We start from the raw sequence: 25,411 nt of genomic DNA on the forward strand, positions 1-25,411 counted from the left end.
TTCTATCATTCTCATGTTGTGTCTTGAGTCACTTTCATTGCATCTTTTATTGCATTGCAGTGCTTATCTTTGTCAGATACAGTGAGTAGTGCTTCCTAAAAAAAAGATTAAGCTCAAGATCAAAGGCACACATATTTATAATATGCAGTTTTGGCTTTTATTTAAGGTTTGTGAGAGATATTTCAAACGTGTTTAGAACAATAAAAGTTTTTGGGTAATTACACAACAGTGGAAATGCATTGGAACATGGTCAGTCTGAGTGGAAACTAGTTGCCCTTATAAATTTAGAATACACAAGGGACCTCTGTGATACCAAATGCATAAAACATAACTTTTTTGAAAGTTTGATCCCTATAGAACTTTCCTTACAAGAAAAGCCATCGTCTGCATGACTTCCTGGGGCCCCCGAAACAGAACTAAACAGCATACTCTTTCAATTAAACCTTCAGAAAGCTGTTTCCTGGTGCATGTTTATATCCCCTGTATTTGGATGGTAACAACATAATCAAGTGCCTCATCTTGTTTCCATATAAAAAAAAATTCTGGTAATGGAACAATGTAATTGGACCGAAATATCTGACTGGAGCAAAAATAACGCATGAGGTCAAAAGTGTAACCGACAATTACTGCACAGATCTCTGTATATCAATTCATGCCATGGATTGAAGTGTAACTGACAAAGTATTAATAAATGAACCCCAATGATTCTAATGGCACTAACCAATCTTGAAAAAGTAAACTTTAAACTTTGTGAACTTTGCAGATGGTGATTCAAAGCCAGCAGTCTCACTATAATAGCTGTCTGGCAATGATGTCAACCATCTGCTTCCCTTTTGGAGAAACATTTCCCTCCAAAAAGGTTTCCTGCTGCACATTAAAAAGGACGTTTGTGGTACACATCTTGAACAATAAGTAGTGCAAGTCAGTTATATTGATGTTAAAAATTAATTTTGAGCTCATCACAAATGCTGCAGAATAGCTTCATAATGCAACTTTCAAAGCATTCTGCTGTGTTTTATTTATTTGTATAGCGCTTTTCACAATGCAAATTGTTGCAAAGCAGCTTTACAGAAAATGTATGTTTCTACATTATATTTAGTAATAGCTTATCAGTGGTGACTATCTCAAGTTGATGTCCATATGGCAGAAATGTACGGTAAAAATCAAGCAGTTAGTTAATGTCATGCAATCAAACAGACGGTGAACACTACACTATTAACAGCAATGATTATATGTTGCAATCAAACTTATAGCAAAATTTGGTAGTTTGTATGTTGTCTGAGGGTTGGCATCATCTGAGGTCTTCTGAGGGGTTGACATCATCTCTTCTCAGGTGTTCGGTCATCTCAGGTCTTTGTAAGGGCTGGATTCTGTGTCTCCCAAAAAATATGGAAAAAAACACTATAGCATTTTTTTTTTCAGAATGAGAAAAAAAATACAGATAATCCGAGTCGCTGTAACTCTTCTTGTGCAATAATTTGATTTCTTAGCACCAGAGTGAGAAAAAAAATACAGATAATCTGAGTCGCTGTAACTCTTCTTGTGCAATAATTTGATTTCTTAGCACATATGAAGTCTCATTAAAGAACACTCAGCACAGTTGTCAATTTCATTTGATTTCTAAAGATAAACGCATGCATAATGCAATGTTTCAGCTGAATGAGATGCTTTCTGTGGGTTGTGAGTGGTAGGCTATTCTCTGAAATACTGGTTTTAAACTACTTTAGTGAGACATTAAAGAGCTGTTCAGTGCTTTTGCATCTTTTATAGGCTTATCACGCCCCACTATCATTCCCCACTTTACAAAGTGAACCATTTATTCACTTTTATACTATAAACTGCATTATATGAATGAAAAAAGGACCATGATATTTCTTGCCTCCTGTCAGATCAGGTCTCCATAGCAGAAGATAAATGATTTGTCTAAACAGATAAACACATGAGACGTGCTAGGTGTTTCCTACTATCGATGCCAAAAACACTCTGGGACTTGTCTTTGATTTAGTCATGGGTTCAGAGCTTTTAACTAAGAGATTGTGGAATGTGGAAAATGAATAAAACCTGTCTGAACATCTGGGTTGTGTTGTTTAAGGTGTCCTTGTTGATGACGTGCTCTTTTAAATTGTTTGCAGAGTCATGAAACATCATGAATAGATTAGATAAAGCTGTATGGGTCAATGCTGTTGTGCAGTACTTTTTCATGTGTTCATATCATCATTATTGTAACATTGTCATATGTTTCAAACACACAATTATTAAATATGGAAATCAAGTTAGATTTATTTAATTGCAATATGCATTGAGATCACAAAATTGGTTTGAGGGGATGTTTTTTACCATGTCCCTGGATGCTGTACTAACTTCTAAAATATGTTGCATATATCACTTTGCATCCTATAGTCTAATATTCATTTTAGCACTGGATTTACCTAATTAATTCTGTAAAAATGTTTTGAGTGATTGTGGTTTTAGTAGACATCTTACTTTAATACATTGCATAGCCTACTATTTGATACAATTACAGAAATTGTTATAAAATTATCAAAATGTCAAAAGATAAAAAAAATCTAAAATTATATGTTTATGTAAGATAACCTAACTCTCACTAACTCGTATTTATTTACACGCTGTTCATTTTCTTGCTGTTATGTATATAAACAATTAAGCAATAGCCTAATAAAGTTTAAGTGCCAAAGCTTGACCACAGCATAAGTATGAAAGTCTACAAAATTAATATTTTGTAAAAGTTTAAGAGCTGTTAATTGCATAAGAGAGATAACCTACAGTGTCCAAAAATAAGTAAGCCTAATAACCGGTTTTAATGAACAAGACAAAATATTCTTTTAGACAGGCTACCTGGTGCTCATAGACTGCATTCTATTTAGACTGGTGACTTTACAATGGCCTTTACAAAGACCTTAGAAAATTATGCAAAACATCAGCATTAAAGGGATAGTTCACCCAAAAATGAAATTTCTGTCATTATTTACTCACCCTCATGTCGTTCCAAACCTGTATGAGTTGCTTTCTTAAGTCGAACATAAAAGAAGATATTTTGAAGATTGCTGGTAATCAAACAGTTGGTGGTTGCCATTGACTTCCATAGTAGGAATAATGACAGAATTTTCATTTTTGGGTGAACTATCCCTTTAAGAATGGTCCGTTGTCTATGTTCTGTTCTTGGACTGCAGATGACCCGTCACAGATAAGTTTACACACCGCCCTCTAGTGCTGGAGCCTGAGATTCAAATGACCTATAAAACAACTATATCGACACCGAAAAAAATACGACATAATACATATTCTGAACTTTAATGCCGTTTTTAATTGTTTTATTATTAACAACAACAACAATAACAAAACAACTATTTTGCGCAGATTGCGTAGGTGACCCAAGCGGAGTCGAGCGTAAATATGTTTGTGAATCCTAACGGTAATCAGCGTAAAACTATCAGTGCGTACGCCCGTTGCGTAACTACGTGGATGAACGTCAACATGGCTGAATCCATGAGAGCAGCTGCCGAGAGTTGATGTGGCACTGAAAAGAAGCGGCGGCAGTGGCTTGAGCTTAATAAATCACATTTATTTGGTAGATTAAGGTATGTAGAATGGCATTTACACGATACCGCTTTACACATTTGTTTTGAAATTGAGAAATGTCACGCTGGGCCATTTAATCTTCCTTCTTGCATCAGCCAACGTGTTTCTAAAGAAAGTTTACAGAGAAAATAAGTGTTTTTCTTTAATGGCTGTTAGTATGGATTTGTTAATTCGTTATTATTTGTTATGGTGCTGTGGTAAGTGTTGGTTTCTTGAGCCCCGTTTTTAAGTAAGTTAACGTTAGCCAATTGCTAAATATTATTACGCACAGTATGCATTTAGATCTTATACAATATAAATAATCCCTACTCATTATTAAATGTATTCATGTAATAAAAGCATCCAACTCTGGCAACTATTTTTTTCTTACGTTTAGCACAGTGATGCACTTGACTTGTTGAATGTAGGTCAGTTGGTTGTAGATCGCTTTTGTTTACATCTACACCAAGTTAAATGAACTTTGATCATGTATGATCTCACATAATATCTTGCATAATTTATTTATGTCGGGAAGTAGCCTGAAAGATCTAACTAAATTGATTTGATCAACTGTGTTTTGATATAAATATATGATTTATATTTCAGTTGTACAAATCCGGTCACCATGTATCTCCAGAAGATGTTCTCCTGTTCTCAGCTTTTAGCAAGACCAAATGCTCTGCAAACATTCAAAAGAGCTGCTTCACAAGGCAAAAGTAAGTATTTCTGTACGCTGTATCACATACCTTGTGAAAGAAAGAAAAATATGCAGGGTATTATAAAGAAAAGTTTATGGATTGTGAAACTATCCAAGCTATATCAGAATGAATACTGTTCAGTATATCATTGTTTCTTATTTATTAAAAGCAGTCAGAGACAGATCTTTAAATATGTAGATACAATTAGTTGTTTCCATTCATGATGCTTGCTCTTGATTTACAGCATGTCTGTCTCTCTCATTCACTGGGTCGGTGCTCCTCTTTGAGTTCTGTCCTGTCAGCGTTTGGGTGTGCTGTCTGGCTTTGCTGATGTGGCACCTTTTACTGTGTTATTTTCTTTCATAAAGAATGTGGCGGGGGTTTGGTGGGCGCTGAACTTCATAAGCTCACAGCTTTGTGAATGGCTTGTCCCAGATTTGCTTTTTTGCTTTTACAGATCACTTTTTTTGTCTGCACTGACATTTGTTATTGGTGAGTTTTGTATAATAAGACCAGTGATATTTTATAAGTAAATATAATCAATATTAATTTAATATTTTCTTTAAGTCAATTGGTTTGAATTTTCTACAATCCCATAGACACCAGCATAAAGTTAATTTGTTTACATTTATGCATTACTCCCTCTTATGTAGTGGGGGAGATTTCAGATTCACTGTTTTTACTCAAAATATTAAAAGTTACTGGTCATTTAAAGCATTTAATGACACTCTTAAATGTTAAATGTCTTAAATGACTTTTAATTAAAAAAAGACACATTGTCATACTGTACATTACTGTACACTTTTAGTATTTAAAATAATCAAATTTCGCTTTGACATTTTATTGTTTGTATTATTATCGGCAGTTACATGAAAATAATATCATCTTACTGCTATATGCCAGAAATGTTATGTATTTCACTAAATACACATCTATAGTGATGTTTTTATAAACTATAATGATATTTTGTGTTAACATTTTTATAATAATCTTTTAAACATGATGATATTTTTAATTACAAAATAAAAAGTTAGAATAGGCTTCATTAGAAGGTGATTGGATTATGAAAGTTGGACTTTGATGATATTATAAAAAAAAAAAATTCTGCCCATGTGGCTTTGGTTACATCAGTAGAAAAGAAGCGCATGAAGTTATTCCATTTTAAATTATAGATTATAAAATGAATTTTGTGGGGAGTAGCTTAGGGTTGATTAGTTTACAATTACATTTACATTTATGCATATTCAAAGAGACTTACTGTACAAGAGAAAAATGGAAGCAATTTGTCACAGAGCTAATTACTGTATATTCATTGTATACAATGCCGTTTGTTACATTATGGACATGCTCTTCATACTTCCTGTTTTCTCTGCTTATCTTTTACCATTTCCCCTCATATCCATCCTCTTCTCATTATCCTAATGTTCATCGGTGATACAATCAATGCACACTAACACAGTCCATTTATCCATCACTCACTGGCTTTCCTGCATGGCATGCTCCTCATTGGGTGCTTTCCCGGCTCTCTCTCCATGCAGATCCCACTTCCTCCCCATTTCTCACACTCCATGTGCGTCAGTGGAGTAACGTGCCTTTTTTTACAGTGCCGTTGGCACGGGCTCACGGTAAGTCATTTGCCCACCGCAGTGATCTGCGCCAGGCCAAGAGAATCGTCGTCAAGTTGGGGAGTGCTGTTGTAACCCGCGGCGACGAGTGCGGCCTCGCTTTGGGCCGACTTGCTTCAATTGTAGAACAGGTAAAGAGGATAAAAGCTTAACGATTTGCACATAAATAAAATGTTGTACTAACAAATCGTGGTGCTGTAAAAAAAATTATTTAAATTTAGCAAATTTGTTTAGGATATTTAATTGATTGCACATTATAACTCTTTATTTATGCATTTTGATTGTTTAAGGTGGCCATGCTTCAGAATCAGGGCAGAGAGATGATGATTGTGACCAGTGGTGCGGTAGCATTTGGAAAACAAAGGCTGAGGCACGAAATTCTTCTCTCACAGAGTGTCAGACAAGCCCTCCACTCAGGCCAGAATCAGCTCAAAGATATGGTGAGGACATACAGGTGCATTTCAATAAATTAGAATGTCGTGGAAAAGTTCATTTATTTCAGTAATTCAACTCAAATTGTGAAACTCGTGTATTAAATAAATTCAGTGCACACAGACTGAAGTAGTTTAAGTCTTTGGTTCTTTTAATTGCCAAAGACTTAAACTACTTCAGTCTGTGTGCATTGAATTTATTTAATACACGAGTTTCACAATTTGAGTTGAATTACTGAAATAAATGAACTTTTCCACGACATTCTAATTTATTGAGATGCACCTGTATACATTTGTTAACAGTATTTTTGGTTCAAAATAAAAATGGATTAAACAAAAAATATAATATTACATTAAAGGGATAGTTAATACAAAAATGAAAATTCTGTCATTAATTATTTACCCTCATGTAATTTCAAACCCATAAGACTTTCATTCATTCATTCATTTTCAGTGAAATAAGAGATTTCTGTCCCTCCATTAAAAGTTCATTCACCCAAATTTGCAAAAGGGTTATTAACCCTTTACAGCCTAAAATATTAAATAATAGTAAAAAAAAAAAACTATATATATATAATGGAACAGTTTACCATTATCTTTATAACTGTATAACAGATTACTTGCATAAAATGTATATAAATATGAGTTGTCACTCTATATCTCCCAATAAGCCAGTTCTATCAAACCTTTACTATTAATCCAGAACGTGGCAGCAAGATTAATTTTTAATGAGCCAAAAAGTATGCACGTCACACCTCTGTTTATCAATCGCTTTTTATGAACAGAATTAATATAGGCTTTAATTCACATATAAACAAAGCACATACATAGAGCACATCAAATATGGTAAACAGAAGCTACTGTATTTGCTTGACATTTGAGAAACAAACATTGGTTCCCGTGCAGCAACCAAGCATGTTTCAGCTGAGTAAACTAATCTTTTAACTTTAAAAAGTTAAGAAGCTGAAGTTGGATATGTTTTCTTTGTCAGTCACTGCCAGTTCTAGAGGCGAGAGCATGTGCCGCTGCGGGACAAAGTGGACTTATGGCTCTGTATGAAGCTATGTTCACTCAATACAGCACCTGTACTGCCCAGGTACACACAGACACTAACATATGCATGGTTAAGCTACAAAATGCACTCTTATTCATATTTTCATTTTTTTTTATTTGTTGCTTCAGATCCTGGTAACAAACCTGGACTTCCACGACGACCAGAAAAGACGGAACTTGAAAAGCACTCTGCATGAGCTGCTGCGTATGAACATCGTGCCCATCATCAACACCAACGACGCTGTGGTCCCTCCCCCAGAACCCAACAGTGACCTACAGGGGGTAAATGTGGGTATTGGGAGAGAGAGAGTCTGCCCAGCAGCTTTGCCACCCATCTTCTTCCTTTTGGAACTGAATGCATGCTGGGAGTCAGAAGCAATGCAGAGGCTTGATCTTTGTCTCCTGCACTGTTGTAGCCTAAGGCTTTTTTCCATTCCTGTAGAAACTGGAAAACAATTAACATTACCTCATTCACAGTACTGTCGCTTACTCTCTGGGCTCATCTACGCTTGCTCTGTCATGCACTCGCTGTGGCTTCAAATGTGGTTTCATGTGGAATTCTGCTTTTTCATGTCATTGTTCATCACACCCATTTTAATGCCATAGTTTAGAGAGAAATGCTCATGGGAGCATGAAATAAAGTGATGTCTGCCTTTCTGGGTTTTAAAAGACAAGGGCCGCTTTCTCTAGTTTGAGTCTCTTTTGAGACTCTTTTCTCTTTTTCATACTGCAGGTTATCAGTATCAAGGATAACGATAGTCTTGCAGCGCGACTTGCCGTGGAGATGAGGGCAGATCTTCTCATCGCTCTCTCTGATGTAGAAGGTGAGCGATTTCAGTTTGAATTTTAATCAATGAATACATCAGTACCATATCTTATGGTATTAGATGTATTTTTAATTTATCTGTGTATTGTATATTTACTTTTTTTTTTTTTACATTTAAAGTATTTAGTAACATTTAGTAGTGAGGCAATATCTTAATATTGTGCATTAAGATATTGTGATGCCTAAATTGTATTGTAGCATTTAAAACCATCAATTTTAGTTTTTGTAGTAGTTAGTACAGAATTATTATTATTATCATTATTATTGTCATCATTTATATTTTACACACTTTCTTTTAAAGCAATGTCTTTTTTGAAAGAAATTAACTTTTTTTTTTATTCCACAAGGAAGCATTAAATTGATCAAAAGTAAAGACATCAGTAAAGGCATTCATAATGTTACAAAAGATTTCTATTTCAAATAAATGCAGATAAATGTATCATGGTTATGTTTTCGCAACACTATAATAATACTAATTATTATTTATATTTACAGTATTATAAAAATTCTATTTTTAACTATATGACTAATCTGAAACTATATATGACTAAATATAACTAAAGGAAAAGTTTAAAGACTAAGATTGTCACTCTTTTTAATGCAGTTAGATGCAGTCTAAAGCTTTCCATAGTAAATAATTACATGCTTTTAATATTTGAGTAAAATAATAATTATACTCAACCATTTTACTTGCCTTTATCACACTTTCCAGGCCTTTACGACAGCCCACCAGGGTCAGACGATGCCAAGCTCCTGGACACATTTTACCCTGGGGACCAGCATTCCATAACCTACGGCACAAAGTCCAGGGTTGGCATTGGAGGAATGGAAGCTAAGGTGTGATTAGAGAAAGAATATCTGAGATATACACACGCACTATATAGCTTTTGTGTTAGGATCAATAACTAAAACTGACAGTCTGCGTTTAATAAACTTCAGGTTAAAGCTGCTCTCTGGGCTCTCCAAGGTGGGACATCTGTTGTCATTGCTAACGGTACACACCCCAAAGTCACAGGTCATGTGATCACTGACATTGTTGAGGGCAAGAAAGTAGGAACCTTCTTCTCAGAGGTCAAGCCAGCTGGTGAGTTACCACATGCTCTACTGATTCAGTTTTTTTTTCTAATGTGATTCATTTATCTCTGTTGAAAGACCTCAGATGCCACTTTTCTTCATCCACAGGTCCCACAGTCGAGCAGCAGACAGAAATGGCTCGCTCTGCTGGCAGGACTCTTGCTTCCCTTGAACCAGAGCAGGTTAGCTGAACTTTTAAACCACTATTTTAAATGACTCTCTGGAATCATTTGGGCATATTTTACCAGAAACAGTAGAATCGTTAGATTAAAAAAAGAAATAGTCTGGGTTATTTTCATCTTAACATCTATAGACAGCATCTGTGTGATATCAATCTGTTTGTCCACAGAGAAGTGACATCATCTGTGCATTGGCTGATCTCCTAACTGAGAGGAAAGACCAAATCTTATCTGCTAACAAAAAGGACATGGAGCATGCTGTCAGCACAGGTAACCGAAAGTAATTGCTACTCTCTAGACCATGTGCAAACCAGACCATTTTTTCCCCCACTGAAGTGGTGTATCACAAAGGGGTTGTTTTTTTTTCTTTTTGGTGCACTCAATCTGTTATGCTACAGGTCGTCTGTCTCCGGCCATGCTGAAGCGACTCAGTTTATCATCATCTAAACTGAACAGTCTATCCATTGGCCTGCGTCAGATCGCAGTATCCTCTCAGGACAGCGTTGGCAGGGTTCTGCGCAAGACTCGTGTGGCAAACAACCTGGAGCTGGAGCAGATCACTGTCCCCATAGGAGTACTGCTGGTCATCTTTGAGTCACGACCAGACTGCCTTCCTCAGGTCAGGTGCACAAAATGCATGCATCTACTGTACATAAATAGTGTAACTTTTGGGTTATTGTTTTAGTTTTCCTGTATGTGAGCATGTTTATGTTTGGGCCAGTGGGTGGTGGTTAAAGATCAGGGGCCGGTTGCACCAGCTGGACGTACACCCGGTTGTAAGACTAGGCTGGACGTAAAATGCGCTTTAAGTCGTGCGTAGAATTTATACCCGTTGCACGATCTCGGCTTAGTGCTACGTCTGAGACTAAATCTTACGCCTAGTCAGAGGTAGGTGAAAAGTCATGATTTCCTCTGACATTATTTGTTTTTAGGGTTTATGTCTGTTAGTTAATTATTACTGCAGATGTGAACTGTAATGTTTATGGTCTTTTCGGGCAGGATAAGCGATATCAATCGCGAAGCTCGGTGTAGACTATAGCCTACCACACTGCCGACAGTAATTGAATACAAAATATATTTCTGTACAGCATGCAGTAATTATGCAGTAAAATATTACATATGAACTGGGATTATTAAAAGAAACTTAATCATTTGACATCTTGCTTGGAAGGACAGTGTAAATGCTTCACGTCTTTAATTCCATTCATTATTTGTAGCGTGCCCGCCATTCTAATAATCGCAATAAGTTTTGTGCTTTGTTACTTCTAATCAGAAATAAACTATCAAATTCTTTCAAAGTAAATTTTTATCACAAAATACAAACTATAAACGTGTTTTTTTTTCAGCCACAGAGAGATGCCAGTAAAAACAAAATGTCACGTAAAGTCACATTTACCTCAGGAAAGACATTCATTGTACATAAACTTGATAGTCAGCAATAAAAAATAACTCTAGAGAGAAGCATTGTATTACATTTATTATATTTTACTTAACCTTGATGAAATCTGTCATGGGATGCCATAGTTTAGAGACAAATGTTCATGGGAACATGAAATATAGTGGTGATGTCTGTCTTTGTGGGTTTTAAAAAATAATTCTCTAGTTTGAGTCTCTTTCGAGACTCTTCACACTTCTTTTCTCTTTTTCATACCTCAGGTTATCAGTATCAAGGATAACGATAGTCTTGCAGCGCGGCTTGCCGTGGAGATGAGGGCAGATCTTCTCATTGCGCTCTCTGATGTAGAAGGTGAGATTTCAGTTTGAATGTTAATCAGTGAATACATCAATACCATATCATATTTTACTGGCTGGTATTAGATGTTTTTTTATTTATTTATCTGTATTGTATATTTACTTGTTCATACTATTTTCATACTTCAAGTATTTAGTAACACAGTTAAAAGTAATCTTTAGCAAGTCTCAAAATGATACTATACATTAAGATGTTGTGATACCTAAATGTTCTTGTCGCATTTAAAAATGTAAAAAGGATTTTAGTTTTTGGATATTTTATTTATTTACTTCATTTAATTATTTATATTTGTATTCTATGTTTAAACTTTTAAGAAATTTACATTTTTATTCAGCAAAGATGCATTAAATTGATCAAAAGTGAAGATATTTATTTATAATGTTACGAAAGATTTCTATTTCAAATAAATACAGAAAAAAATATATCATGGTTATGATTTCACAAACTATAATAACTACTTTTTATTTATTTTTAAAATATTAAAAACTATATTTTAACTGTACTATATAACACTTAAGGAAAAGGTTTAAAGACTTAAATTATCGTCACTCTTTTTAATGCAGTTAAATGCAGTCTGAAGCTTTCCAGAGTTAATAATGGCAGGCTTTTAATATTTGAGTGAAATTTTAAACTCGACCATTTTACTTGCCTTTTTTTATCACCCTCTCCAGGACTTTACGACAGCCCACCAGGGTCAGACGATGCCAAGCTCCTGGACACATTTTACCCTGGGGACCAGCATTCCATAACCTACGGCACAAAGTCCAGGGTTGGCATTGGAGGAATGGAAGCTAAGGTGTGATTAGAGAAAGAATATCTGAGATATACACACGCACTATATAGCTTTTGTGTTAGGATCAATAACTAAAACTGACAGTCTGCGTTTAATAAACTTCAGGTTAAAGCTGCTCTCTGGGCTCTCCAAGGTGGGACATCTGTTGTCATTGCTAACGGTACACACCCCAAAGTCACAGGTCATGTGATCACTGACATTGTTGAGGGCAAGAAAGTAGGAACCTTCTTCTCAGAGGTCAAGCCAGCTGGTGAGTTACCACATGCTCTACTGATTCAGTTTTTTTTTCTAATGTGATTCATTTATCTCTGTTGAAAGACCTCAGATGCCACTTTTCTTCATCCACAGGTCCCACAGTCGAGCAGCAGACAGAAATGGCTCGCTCTGCTGGCAGGACTCTTGCTTCCCTTGAACCAGAGCAGGTTAGCTGAACTTTTAAACCACTATTTTAAATGACTCTCTGGAATCATTTGGGCATATTTTACCAGAAACAGTAGAATCGTTAGATTAAAAAAAGAAATAGTCTGGGTTATTTTCATCTTAACATCTATAGACAGCATCTGTGTGATATCAATCTGTTTGTCCACAGAGAAGTGACATCATCTGTGCATTGGCTGATCTCCTAACTGAGAGGAAAGACCAAATCTTATCTGCTAACAAAAAGGACATGGAGCATGCTGTCAGCACAGGTAACCGAAAGTAATTGCTACTCTCTAGACCATGTGCAAACCAGACCATTTTTTCCCCCACTGAAGTGGTGTATCACAAAGGGGTTGTTTTTTTTTCTTTTTGGTGCACTCAATCTGTTATGCTACAGGTCGTCTGTCTCCGGCCATGCTGAAGCGACTCAGTTTATCATCATCTAAACTGAACAGTCTATCCATTGGCCTGCGTCAGATCGCAGTATCCTCTCAGGACAGCGTTGGCAGGGTTCTGCGCAAGACTCGTGTGGCAAACAACCTGGAGCTGGAGCAGATCACTGTCCCCATAGGAGTACTGCTGGTCATCTTTGAGTCACGACCAGACTGCCTTCCTCAGGTCAGGTGCACAAAATGCATGCATCTACTGTACATAAATAGTGTAACTTTTGGGTTATTGTTTTAGTTTTCCTGTATGTGAGCATGTTTATGTTTGGGCCAGTGGGTGGTGGTTAAAGATCAGGGGCCGGTTGCACCAGCTGGACGTACACCCGGTTGTAAGACTAGGCTGGACGTAAAATGCGCTTTAAGTCGTGCGTAGAATTTATACCCGTTGCACGATCTCGGCTTAGTGCTACGTCTGAGACTAAATCTTACGCCTAGTCAGAGGTAGGTGAAAAGTCATGATTTCCTCTGACATTATTTGTTTTTAGGGTTTATGTCTGTTAGTTAATTATTACTGCAGATGTGAACTGTAATGTTTATGGTCTTTTCGGGCAGGATAAGCGATATCAATCGCGAAGCTCGGTGTAGACTATAGCCTACCACACTGCCGACAGTAATTGAATACAAAATATATTTCTGTACAGCATGCAGTAATTATGCAGTAAAATATTACATATGAACTGGGATTATTAAAAGAAACTTAATCATTTGACATCTTGCTTGGAAGGACAGTGTAAATGCTTCACGTCTTTAATTCCATTCATTATTTGTAGCGTGCCCGCCATTCTAATAATCGCAATAAGTTTTGTGCTTTGTTACTTCTAATCAGAAATAAACTATCAAATTCTTTCAAAGTAAATTTTTATCACAAAATACAAACTATAAACGTGTTTTTTTTTCAGCCACAGAGAGATGCCAGTAAAAACAAAATGTCACGTAAAGTCACATTTACCTCAGGAAAGACATTCATTGTACATAAACTTGATAGTCAGCAATAAAAAATAACTCTAGAGAGAAGCATTGTATTACATTTATTATATTTTACTTAACCTTGATGAAATCTGTCATGGGAATGCAGGGAGACTTCAGATATAAAAATGCGGACTTGTTAGGAAATGTTTACTCAGTGAAATCATGGCATGGTGGCTTCACTTGTTATGATGTCTTGAGCAATTCAGTTCTGTAGGCCTATTAGTAGTTGGTGAACGTCGTCTCAGCTATATCTATAACTGCGGGAGAATGTGTCAGCGGGGGCGCGCATTGTCTACACCGGCGTAGTTATGCCTGATCGTAGTTTCAGTAGGTGCAACTGGTGTAAATATTTATCGTAAAGCAGGATGTTGCAAAGTCCAGCGTAGGGCTTACACCCAGCTTTTTTACGTCTAGCTGGTGCAACCGGCCCCTGGGCTGTAAACAGAAAGGATGTAGATTCAAATGTGTGTTTGTGTACTTTAAGTCACTTTGTGTAAATATCTTCTAAATGTCTACATTTTTTACTTTTTATTCCCATCAGGTTTCTGCTTTAGCCATTGCCAGTGGAAATGCTCTTTTGTTGAAAGGTGGCAAAGAGGCGGCCAACACGAATCGCATCCTGCATGAACTTGCCCAGGAGGCTCTGTCCATCCATGGAGTCAAAGACGCCATCCAGCTGGTAAATTACATATTTGCACCAAGCTTGCCAAGGCTGCATTTATTTGATCAGAACTACAGTAAAAATAGCAATATTGTGAAGTATTATTACAATTTAAAACAACTGTTTTCTATTATAAAGGTGCTGTATGTAAGTTTTTGACTCTACTAAAGCATAAAAATACCATAATATGTTTGCAGATATTTAAGAAACATGCTAAGTTAACATACTTGTTTATCTGAAAAACAATGCTAAACAATGCTACATTTATCACTTTTGATCAATTGAATGCATCTTTGCTGCATAAAAATAACAAAAAAATACACTTTTGTTTGGTAGTGTGTGTATATGTAGTCATTTAACAGATATAATATGTGGCAGGTGAGCACACGTGAAGAGGTGGAGGATCTGTGCCGTCTGGAGAAGATGATTGATCTGATCATTCCTCGTGGCTCCTCTCAGCTAGTCAGAGATATTCAGCGAGCGGCGAAGGGCATCCCTGTTCTTGGCCATAGTGAGGGGATCTGCCATGTTTATGTGGACCATGAGGCCAGTGTTGACAAAGCCATCAAGATCAGTAAGACTGCCAGTGAAGATTTATGAGTGTAGATGTTGTTGTTTTTTTATTTCCATGTAGGTGTACTCCATAAACAACCATTTGATATTGTGGTTTATAATGGGTTAAATTACACTGCTTATGTTTTATCTCTCTAGTCCGAGACTCCAAATGCGACTACCCTGCAGCCTGTAATGCCATGGAAACCCTGCTGGTGCATCGAGAACTTCTCAGAACCCCATTGTTTGATCAGATCATCGACATGCTGAGGACAGAACATGTAAGGCCGCTTATATATGCACAGTATGTCATTCATACTTATTTAGGCTTACACTCTGAGGACTATAACCAAATCTGTCTTTGGTCTAGAAAAAATAATACAGTGTTTCTATTGAAGCTGCTTTCTGAGACAGGGTAAAACTAAATAAAAAATGTAAATGCAACTGTATACTATAATTCAAAAGTTTGGGGTCGAAGATTATTAAAAATGTTTTTGAAAGAAGTCTCTTTCTCACCAAGGCTGTATCTATTTAAATAAAAATAAAGTAAAACAGTAATAATATGAAATTATTCTGATTTAAAGTTAATTTTCTATTTTAATATATTTTAAAATGTGAAATTAATTAATATTGATAAAATTCATGTGATGGCGAAGCTGAATTTTCTTAGATTAATAAAAAGTTGTTCAACAGCATTTATTTGAATTAAAATATTTTGTAAATAATAAATTTGTTTACGCTCACTTTTGATCAATTTAATGCATCCTTGCTCAATAAAAGTATAAATAAAAAAAAACAAAAAAAAAAACACTTGAACTACTAGAGTAGTGTACATCTTAATTATATCTCACTGTTACTTTTTTCTTTTTTTCCATATACTTCTGCATATTCAAAAATGGTAGTCTATTTTTGTAACTGCACTTTCTTAAAATGATTGGTGATTTGACCTATATAGGTGAAGATCCACGCCGGCCCCAAGTTTGCATCTTACCTGACCTTTAGTCCGTCAGAGGTGAAGTCTCTGCGCACTGAGTACGGGGATCTGGAGTGCTGTATCGAGGTTGTGGACAGTATGCAGGAGGCTGTTGATCACATTCATAAATACGGCAGTTCCCACACGGATGTTATTGTCACTGAAAATGGTAAGACTGCCCTAAAAGTGGTGGATAATCATGTATCATAAATATAGGCAGTTTAGGTTAACAGTAGTTGCAAGCTGTTTTGGTGAACAAATTAACTATTGTGAACAAAAAAAGCAGTGCTGTAGTGCCATCTAGTGGGAAGATTGATATTGCTTTCAAACAATGATTTTTTTATTTTAGTTATTGAATTTATTTAATTTGTTATCTTTATCTTTCACATACTCTGTGTAGAGGACACAGCAGAGCAGTTCCTTCAGCAATTAGATAGTGCCTGTGTCTTTTGGAACGCCAGCTCACGGTTCGCTGACGGATATCGTTTTGGTCTCGGTAGGTGTCTTTTTTTTCTTTTTTCCCACCCACAAACTTATTTAAATTTTTCCCTTTTAATCTCATAATGACCCTGTGGTGCTTTGTAGGCGCGGAGGTTGGCATCAGCACGGCCCGTATTCATGCCCGTGGGCCTGTGGGGTTGGAAGGGCTTCTCACTACCAAATGGGTCTTACGGGGCGAGGGCCACACAGCTGCAGATTTCTCTGAGCAGGGCAGCATGACGTATCTGCACGAGAATCTTCCGGTGGCACGGGTTCTTCCTGGACGAAGAACCACCAGCTAGAGTCGTGAAGTAAAAGCATCTACAGTCAAGAATCTATTGCATCTTAAGTAAAAGCTCACCCACTTAAAACCTCTTTCAAGACTCCCATCAGGCAGTGTATTTGGAGTAAGTGTGAATACAAGGAAAATCATCTGTGGATCGAGAGCTGTTCAGTGAGCTCATACATTAAAATTTTTCCAAATACACACATTTTAGTCAAGTGTGTCTTGTTCTCAGAAAGACCCAGTTGAACTTACTGTATAACCACAGAGTGAACAAGGAATTTTGCTTAAAGCTGTGGTCCATCTGATTGTTTTTGTCATTTGTGCATTGTATTATGTTCTTTTGAGTAGAAAAACGTATTACTGATCTTGGCAAAAATAATGACAGCTTCACTCCAGTATGGAGTGAATGAAAATACACCTCCCGTATTGCCCATGTTGTAATATTTAATGTGTGGAAAATGCAATAGGGATTCTGAAATGCATATTATGAAATTTGAAAGCATATCGTGTACACATAACTTCAGCTTTAATGGGGAAAAATAATTTTTATGTGGCATAGTGCTTACCATATACAACATCACATAAAAAAACTGTATTAACTGAAAAAGAAAATATTTTTCATTTGCCATAGTGCTAGTCATATACAGTGCAGCATAAGAAAACGAATTAATTGAAAAGGAAAACTAGTATTTTCAAGCTGCTCTCTGTATAAGTTGCTTTTATTGAAAAAACAAAAACCTGTGTTTTCCTGTGCATTACCTCTCTCATTTTGCATTTTTTCTTATGCTCACTGCTTTTTAATCATGAATAATGTGCAGACCTGTAGACATTTCTGTGTTATTGCTGTAAAATTCATCCGGGACGGGCAGATTTTGTCCTGAACTGCTTCAAAAAGACCGTTATCTGTACGTTAAAGTTCTGTAATGCTCAACAAAATAGTGATGCTTAATAGTATGAAAAGTATTCTGAAGATGTTCACAATTTTTGTATGTAGAATAAATTTCTTTTTTTGTACTTTCAAAATGCTTCAGGATACCTGAAAGATGAATTTGTACCTGAAAGATGTTTGGAGAAGGATTTAGCGAGGAAACTGACAAGTATTGGGGCCATTTTTAACTTAATTAATAATCTTTCTTAAGTACAGTTCAGTGTGGAAAACATCAAGAGGCAATTCTGTAGGGAGAGAGAGACTTGCCAAGCACTAAGTGGGACATGGAAGAGTGAAAACAATACTACAGAGGATTAATTATGTTGCTATTAGGAAAGAAGAGACTGCGAGAAGACTGAGGCTTGCCATTAAAGTGCCAGTGCCTTTTGACTCGCAACTTCTTTTTATTCTCCAAAATGTGCGGTTTACGCTCAATGAGCCTTCATCAGAAACTAAAAAGATCCAGAGATGAAGAGAAACAAAGTCTCATTCATCTGTTATTGTGTTCCAACTTTACTGCGTAAGATCTGTGATCAATGACTGTTTGGATGAAAGAGGTTAAAAAAAATGCTCAAATGAGGAGAATGTTACTGCCAAATCAGGAGACGGTAATACAGGTGCAGTCGTAGACCCTAAAACTGTACTTTTGGATGTATTTTGTCAGTGCAGTTTTATGTTCAAATTATGACTGCTAAATAATTCTTGATTTGTTACTACTGTGCATCAACCTGCACGCAATATTTCACACGTCTAACAGTTTAAGGAATATGGATGTGAAATTTAAAAGAACCGGTCTCATGGCAAGCCGTCGGACTTTCACAGTCAGTACAGCTTTAATTGAACATTACTTGAGGCGAAAACTCATATTTCTTGTGCTTGCTTGATCTTTAGTGACTCAAATGTGCTCCCTGCAGAGCTTAATTTTTTCAAATCAATAATTAATCGTCAAAGTTATTTATTCATTTGTATCTTTGCCAATTATGGGCTTCTAATTAACAGTTTCAATAATTGATATTTATCTCTGAAAGAGCTCGGTATCCATTCCTTATGAAAAATACATGAGCTGAGATATGGGTTTGGTTTTGTTTTGTGTTCTGAGAGAGCCGCATGCTCGGGGCTAAGACCAGGCCACTTTGACTTTTCCTCTTTGAGTCTGCGTTGCCCTATGATGTGCTGCTAATATGGGGCCTCTTTCAAGGGCCCAAAGCGCCTACTAGACATCATGTGATCTTATAAAAGTCTTCTGCTCTACCATCCTCAGATACCCCTTTTTTTGTTCTTTAATAACTAAGTTCAAAGAACAAGCGGTTTGCTTAATAATTTTCTTTTGTCTCTCAGGCATGAGATGACGTCATGTACGATCAAGCCGATGGACGTATCCTGCATGCAACAACATTTTGACATATTTCATTCATTCAAGATTTCTGTGGGTTTTAAAAGGGTCTTAAAAAGTCTTAGTTTGCCCTATTTACAACAAATAAATTCATAAAATCATGGCATTAAATGTTGCATGAACTGAAAAAAATGAATGTCTTTGTCAGTATTTTTTTGTCTTGTTTTCCAATATAAAGATTGTTTTCCAATCTAAACATCCTAAATTTAAGGTGCTTTTGCTTCAGATACAAAATGAAGATGGGAAGCTTTTTTATATATACAATGTTAAGTGAGTTTATGCTTAAAACAAGAACAAATATGTTGGAAATGGTGTATGAAACTTATTTTACCTATGAATAATGTTGATTCTTCTAAGCCCATTAGTAGATATTTTTCCTTTTTTAATCACAAATTTAAATTTTTCAGAAAGCAAGACTTACGTCATTGCATCTATGATGATTAAAGAATTTTTAGACATTTGCATTTGAAAACAAGACAAAAATACTGAGGAAAAGCACCACTTTTGTGCAGTGTAATCAGAAGTTACCGTAAAAGTTATTTACATATTCTAGTTGAGCTATTTTTTGGTTTAAAAAAAAGAAATTGAAGTGCTGCTAATACAACTCGATATCCGCTCTATATTGGCGAATTGTGTTCCCCTTAATTTTCTTTAACTGGTCTCAAAAAGGTTTTAAAGATTTAAATTCTTCATAAAACTTGCAGATACTCTGTCGTTGTATGGCATTCATACTGTACAAATGTCATTTGTTTGATTTTAATCAAATTTTCCTTTATTTCCAGTTGTAGTTGGGAAGGGAAAGGTGCTGATAAAATACAGTTTGCTCAGTCAACAGTGCTAAAAGAGACAAATAGCCCTAATTAAGTGAGGCTAAATGGCACTTGTGCCAGAATAAAGCAAGCATCACAAATACATTCAGCATGACAGATCCACAGGCCCAGACGTCGTCGCTGCATGGACAGGCATTGCTGTTGAGACATTGGGAGAGGTGGTTGTGTGATTTGGATCTTCAGTTGGGGTCAGTCACACGTCGCAGGGAGCCCATGGAAGAGCTTGGACTGCCCCACTCGTTGTACCTCCTGTATTCACCAGGGCGCAGGAAGAACTGGCGACCAGTATAGTTGGGGTGCTCGTGGAGGATCCAGTAGCCTTCCATGACATTGACTGAAGAGATGTCTCCGTTGTGGAATCGCTGACGTAGATCAGGGCAATCTTCATTCAGCTCCATTGCCTGACCACCAAAATTGGAGCGCTCGAAGATCTTCATCCTGTAGTTTCCAGTGTACTGGGGAAGAAGTAATCAGTGTTATATATATATATATATATAAAAAGTTCTCTCCAAAAATGTAAGGCATTGTTGCCTGACATTGGATCAGCCAATTGCGTGAGTTTGGAGTGGAACTCTCTATTCAGCCAACCAATGGCAGATGAGGTGAGTGTTTGAGAAATCTGTTTGTTCTCATATCATATAAACAAAGTAAACATCCCAAACTTTAAAGACAACAGAAAAAAGAGGCAGTTACAAAATATTCATAGAACAGTCATTATTTTCAATAAGCTAGATTCTCACGACCTAACCAGCATAATTAAACTCTTAACTTGCTGATGCAAAGTAAAAATGTTTTCCTATCACAATAGATTATTTTTAAATAATTCTGTTTTCTACTTCTACTGACTGACTGTACAGTAAAGACTCACAGGAGGAACCATGCGGCAGGAGCGAATGCAGTCATTAAATCCAGCCCAGTGCTGGAAATCAGGGTATTCACCCTTGGACAGCATGTACTGGTATCCAGCGTAGTTGGGCTTCTCATAGGCCACCCAGCTTCCACTTTCTACTCGGATGGAGTTGCAGCGAGAAAAGTGGGCCTGCATGTCAGCGCAGTCTCCAGTGCACTCATACTGACGGCCCTGGAACTTTTTGTCTTCAAAGAAAGTAATCTGTTGGATGGATGTAGAGAAAGAAAAATACAGGATTACAGGTACACTTTAAGTCTGAAGTTTCACTTTTTCTTATTTCGTCAGATTTTTTGTAAGAAGTTATATAAAAAATCTGAGTAGTTCTTTTTAATATATACAAATATAACTCAACAAATATAACTCAGATTACCATATAATTCAAAGAAAATATTGATATACCAAATATCTTTTAATCCAGAGTTAGTTATTTTATCATGTTTTTTCAAAACGTATTATTTCAAAAATATTTCCTTCTCCATTAAAAAAATAACAGCTGTTCTATTTAATATATATATTTTTTCATATTTATTTTGAAGAGTTAAAAGCATGGTTTTGGATAATATGGTTGCATATCCTAAAACCGCAATCTATATAATTTACAAACACAATTTAGTCACTTACCTTGGCCATTGTGACTGTTCTCTGAGCGGACCAAACCATTTCTGAGGTCAGGACCTCTTTATAGACCCAGCAGGATCAGGGCTTTGTGTGTGACTCACAAAATTCTGTCTGGTCAGCACAATGTGTTCTATAGAGTAGATGCGACTGTAGATCAGCCAGTGTGTGCCCCCCTTTGTGTCTTTGCAAGCTTTCTCTCTCTCTCTCTCCAAAGACAGCACCACTGCACTTTTCAGTGCTTGACAAAAAAGTTGCAAACTCTGCTTTTAGTTGCTTCAGGGCTTTACATGTAAATGCCGTGAACTGGCAGGGGCACATAAATGAAGATAAAATGTTAATATGAAGCTGGGATATGAAGTGATTTCATTGAAATTGTCCTCTCACATAAGCAGTTCTTTTTTTAGCTTGTTTTATGGTTTGGAATGAGACTAAAATGAATTCTTCAACCACATCAGATTTATAAAGTTGAGTTTGGCTTAAAACTGACATGCATGTCTTTATTTTGATGTGTACTGGGCAATGAATCAGTGGATTCTTATTTGAAAAACAACTGGCGAGCTGAAGAAACTTTCTGTTTCCTACGCTACCAAATAATTCAAAGTGTCATGAAGAAAAGAACCGTTTTAATCAGTTTTAACGTCTTTAATGGTCATAAAAAAGATACCGTTTACATTAAACTGCTCCTCATTCTCCTAAAGGAGCCAATCATGGGATTCATGCAACCCCATTCGCTGCAGGCTCTGTACTCTCCGGGCCGCAGGAAATACTGACGGCCTCTGTAATTGGGGTGCTCGTAAAAGGTCCAGTAGCCCTCCATACAGTTACAGGAGTAGATGCTATGGTAGCCAAAACGGTTGTAGACATTGGGGCAGTCATCTGTGAACTCCATCATGTGTCCGTACATTTCAGGTCTGTTGTAGAGTCTCATGCGGTAGGCACCTCTGTACTGTTGTGTGGGGAGAAAAACAGCAGTTAGGGCTTTAGAGGAATCAATAATCAGGGCAACGCAGAGACATTTGAGAGACCAGCTGTCAGAACGTTTGGGAGAAAACCTTGAACATTCTTGATGTCGCTGTTGAGACTGAGCCTTTGAACATGACTTCCTGCTGTAAACGCGCAACTTTCAAAGATTTTCAAGTAGACGTTTAGTCATTTTTGTCGAACTAACTCTAGTGACAGTGTCATGATTCTTCCGCTGCCAAAAACAGAGATGAATGGAATTATGATGAGCTGCGCAGTCATCGGAGTGTGTCTTGCTCCATTTCAAATAACTAAATCTCCTGGTGGACCTGTGAACCTGTTTTTTTCCCTGCATATATGAATTACTTCAAAGGGCTCGTTGATTGACGTTGCTTTTTTGAAAGGTGTCTAACTGCGTGAAATAAAACCCATCAGTTTGATTGACTTACTGGGGAGAACATCTGACAAGATCTGATACAACTGTTGAAGCCCATCCAGTGGTGAAAGTTAGGATACTCCCCACGGCCCAGGACGTACTGATACCCCATATAGTGGGACTTCTCGTAGGCCACCCAGTGACCCCCCATGACCCGTATGGAGTTGCAACAGTTAAAGTATCTAAATGTGTCAGTGCAGTCAGCAGAGCACTCATAGGAGCGCCCCTGGAAGTTGGAGCCTTCATAGAAGATGATCTGATGACAGAAGGAAAGAGTATGTTAGCAAGGAACAGAGGAATAATCTATGGAAGTGGTGAATGAATATGCTTATTTTGTCCAGTCTTATGTGAAAGTAACATAGAAAGCTGTAGTGGCTAAACTTCCATTGATGATCTTCTATTCTTCTGTCTAGTTTGACTTTTTAAGTTCATTTCAGACTATATGGTCTTCAGGTTGTTCCAAGTCAGGGTGAAGCTCATGTCCCTAATGTAGCAAATAATGTCTTGTGAAAATACCAATTCGAAACATTAAGCATCACTCTAACTAGAAGCTACAACTGTCAGCGCCTACCTTTCCCATGGCTGCAGAGCAGGATGTCCACGCCGTTCTGCCGTACTGCCATCGAGGTCCTGGTGGACCTTTTATACTCTTCTACAGATGTACACACACTACTGCCAGAGGCACGTCACAGAAACTAGAGTTTACCTTTGAAAACGTCACAGACCTCCATTATTCATTTCTCTAAAGACAACTAAAGCCACACTCCCATTATTCCCGAATGCTAGAGTTTACCTATACAAATTCCCCTCACCTCATAAGCCTTACCAGCACACCAAGCCTTGTTCACCTATGACCTGGTGATGTGCTCTTTTCACAACTGGCCACAAAGGGATCAGGAGGCATTATAACAGGCCTTTCTGTATATGGCACAATGTGTTGTAAAAATGGCATGTAAACAAATTTAACAGAATTCACAAGTTTCATTTGATTTCAATCAAAGTTCAGTTTAAGCAACCCTAAAACAGTGAGTTTTCAAGCTGGGGTTCATGGACTCCCAGACAGCCGACAGGGGGATGCTAGGAGGCTTTCAAATTTTGAGAAGAAAAGATTATATGGCTGTCAAAATTAACATGTTAATTAATCAGTTAATCGAGATATATATTAATCATGTGACCCTGGACCACAAAACCAGTCTTCATTTGATCGGGTATATTTGTAGCAATAGCCAAAAATACATTGTATGGCTCAAAATGATAGATTTTTCTTTTATGCCAAAAATCATTAGAATATTAAGTAAAGATCATGTTCCATGAAAATATTTTGTAAATTTCCTACCATAAATATATTAAAACTTAATTTTTTATTAGTAATATGCAGTGCTAAGAACTTCATTTGGACAACTTTAAAGGCGATTTTCTCAATATTTAGATTTTTTGCACCCTCAGATTCCAGATTTTCAAATAGTTGTATCTCGACCAAATATTGTCCGATCGTAATAAACCATACATCAATGGAAAGCTTATTTATTCAGCTTTCAGAAGATGTATACATCTCAATTTCGAAAAATTTACATTGAAATTGAAAATTGACTGGTTTTGTGGTCCAGGGTCACACACACATATATATATATATATAACAATTTGTTTTAGTATAATATAAAAGTCTTATTTAATTTTATTTTATTTTATGAAAAATGAAACAGAAAAATGTAGGAGAACTTAAAAAAAAAAAAACATTATGAAGCATTATGACATAAAATGGATGATTAAAATAAAAATTATTATTAAATGAATAAGAAGTATATTTTAGATTCTGTACTACTTCTAGGTTACACTACTTATCTACTAATCTCTACTAAATCACTTATGAACTAATAAAGAAATTTGCCCAATTTTTAATTTGGAAAACCTTTAAAAATCCAATTTTTCCCTACAATGTAATAGTTTTCTTCACATTTTCCTTCCATTTGTTCATGTGAACTGCACTCCTATTTTACACAGTGTCGAGACCGCAGATAAAGCAAACGTTCATCACAGGTTTTTGAAATCCCTATATGGCAGAATTTGTTCTCTATAGCTTTGTTTTTTGATGTCATCATCAAATATGCAATTACAGAGAAACACAACTGTCACATTCTGTTTAGATTGAGGCAAACCAGCTTGACAGACATTTTGTCAACCGGTTGGTCTAGAGATTTTTATTGAATTATTCATTTTTAAATACTAATCACAGAGCATTTGAGAGTGGTTTCATCACAGCACACATTATAGTACATCTGGTGTCTATTTTTCCTGCCGTGTGCATTTCAGGTGCTCATCTAAGTGATTCTGACACGATTGATTGTTCTGGAATGTGTTGACATAACCTCCGACAATATGTTGCCTTCTTTTGCTTCCATTGCCTGAAGAGTCGCTCTGATGCAAGGTCTTCATAAGGCTGTGTTGAGGTGGGTCATACATTTCATGTGTTTGTGTTTGTGTTATTGTGTGATGGTTGTTTCAACTCTAGGACAGTCGACTCTGGCATGTAAGCAAACC

At 36.6% G+C, this 25,411-nt stretch overlaps 3 protein-coding genes across 8 annotated transcripts; 1 reads left to right on the top strand and 2 right to left on the bottom strand.

The window, feature by feature from the left end:
- Positions 1 to 3,461: 3,461 nt before the first annotated feature.
- LOC107566204 (aldehyde dehydrogenase 18 family, member A1) lies at positions 3,462 to 19,114 on the top strand. Of its 5 annotated transcripts, none has more exons than XM_016251577.1 (18): positions 3,462 to 3,599; positions 4,186 to 4,295; positions 5,816 to 6,033; positions 6,193 to 6,342; positions 7,325 to 7,429; positions 7,516 to 7,674; positions 8,120 to 8,210; positions 8,925 to 9,049; positions 9,152 to 9,296; positions 9,395 to 9,468; positions 9,636 to 9,735; positions 9,864 to 10,084; positions 14,388 to 14,525; positions 14,886 to 15,081; positions 15,219 to 15,340; positions 16,015 to 16,201; positions 16,433 to 16,528; positions 16,618 to 19,114. In XM_016251577.1, exons 2-18 carry the CDS (start codon positions 4,205 to 4,207, stop codon positions 16,812 to 16,814), a joined length of 2,415 nt encoding a protein of 804 aa, XP_016107063.1. In that variant the 5' UTR covers positions 3,462 to 3,599; positions 4,186 to 4,204; the 3' UTR covers positions 16,815 to 19,114. The 5 variants fall into 5 exon arrangements, with proteins under 5 accessions (XP_016107063.1, XP_016107097.1, XP_016107086.1 ...); XM_016251611.1 differs by having other exon boundaries at positions 5,882 to 6,033; positions 7,516 to 7,668; positions 16,618 to 19,113; XM_016251600.1 differs by lacking the exons at positions 8,120 to 8,210; positions 8,925 to 9,049; positions 9,152 to 9,296; ... (1 more) ...; positions 9,636 to 9,735; positions 9,864 to 10,084 and adding exons at positions 11,122 to 11,212; positions 11,890 to 12,014; positions 12,117 to 12,261; ... (1 more) ...; positions 12,601 to 12,700; positions 12,829 to 13,049 and having other exon boundaries at positions 5,882 to 6,033; positions 7,516 to 7,668; positions 16,618 to 19,113.
- Positions 19,115 to 19,868: 754 nt separating this feature from the next.
- Positions 19,869 to 21,578, bottom strand: LOC107566847 (beta-crystallin S-1-like). Its single transcript, XM_016252406.1, has 3 exons — positions 21,481 to 21,578; positions 20,818 to 21,060; positions 19,869 to 20,404 (listed from the first exon to the last, which is right to left on the bottom strand). Exons 1-3 carry the CDS (start codon positions 21,517 to 21,519, stop codon positions 20,129 to 20,131), a joined length of 558 nt encoding a protein of 185 aa, XP_016107892.1. The 5' UTR covers positions 21,520 to 21,578; the 3' UTR covers positions 19,869 to 20,128.
- A 526-nt stretch (positions 21,579 to 22,104) lies between these two features.
- Positions 22,105 to 23,520, bottom strand: LOC107566855 (gamma-crystallin M2-like). Of its 2 annotated transcripts, XM_016252415.1 has the most exons (4): positions 23,445 to 23,520; positions 23,255 to 23,357; positions 22,887 to 23,129; positions 22,105 to 22,423 (listed from the first exon to the last, which is right to left on the bottom strand). In XM_016252415.1, exons 2-4 carry the CDS (start codon positions 23,303 to 23,305, stop codon positions 22,145 to 22,147), a joined length of 573 nt encoding a protein of 190 aa, XP_016107901.1. In that variant the 5' UTR covers positions 23,306 to 23,357; positions 23,445 to 23,520; the 3' UTR covers positions 22,105 to 22,144. The 2 variants fall into 2 exon arrangements, with proteins under 2 accessions (XP_016107901.1, XP_016107910.1); XM_016252424.1 differs by lacking the exon at positions 23,255 to 23,357 and having other exon boundaries at positions 23,445 to 23,517.
- Between the last annotated feature and the right edge of the window lie 1,891 nt (positions 23,521 to 25,411).

Source organism: Sinocyclocheilus grahami, unplaced genomic scaffold (genome assembly GCF_001515645.1).
Source record: "Sinocyclocheilus grahami isolate Dianchi unplaced genomic scaffold, SAMN03320097.WGS_v1.1 scaffold26.1, whole genome shotgun sequence".
NCBI lineage: Eukaryota > Metazoa > Chordata > Actinopteri > Cypriniformes > Cyprinidae > Sinocyclocheilus > Sinocyclocheilus grahami.

Excerpts from the sequence above, each read along its gene's own strand:
- LOC107566204 (XM_016251577.1), top strand. The coding sequence starts at position 4,205 with ATGTATCTCCAGAAGATGTTCTCCTGTTCTCAGCTTTTAGCAAGACCA. Across the intron at positions 7,430-7,515 it reads ACAGCACCTGTACTGCCCAG|ATCCTGGTAACAAACCTGGA; the intron begins GTACACACAGAC and ends TTGTTGCTTCAG. Across the intron at positions 9,297-9,394 it reads CTCAGAGGTCAAGCCAGCTG|GTCCCACAGTCGAGCAGCAG; the intron begins GTGAGTTACCAC and ends CTTCATCCACAG.
- LOC107566847 (XM_016252406.1), bottom strand. The coding sequence starts at position 21,519 with ATGGTTTGGTCCGCTCAGAGAACAGTCACAATGGCCAAG. Across the intron at positions 21,061-21,480 it reads GAACAGTCACAATGGCCAAG|ATTACTTTCTTTGAAGACAA; the intron begins GTAAGTGACTAA and ends TCCATCCAACAG. Across the intron at positions 20,405-20,817 it reads CCTGCCGCATGGTTCCTCCT|TACACTGGAAACTACAGGAT; the intron begins GTGAGTCTTTAC and ends CTTCTTCCCCAG.
- LOC107566855 (XM_016252415.1), bottom strand. The coding sequence starts at position 23,305 with ATGAACTTAAAAAGTCAAACTAGACAGAAGAATAGAAGATCATCAATG. Across the intron at positions 23,130-23,254 it reads ATAGAAGATCATCAATGGAA|ATCATCTTCTATGAAGGCTC; the intron begins GTTTAGCCACTA and ends TTCTGTCATCAG. Across the intron at positions 22,424-22,886 it reads CTTGTCAGATGTTCTCCCCA|TACAGAGGTGCCTACCGCAT; the intron begins GTAAGTCAATCA and ends CCCACACAACAG.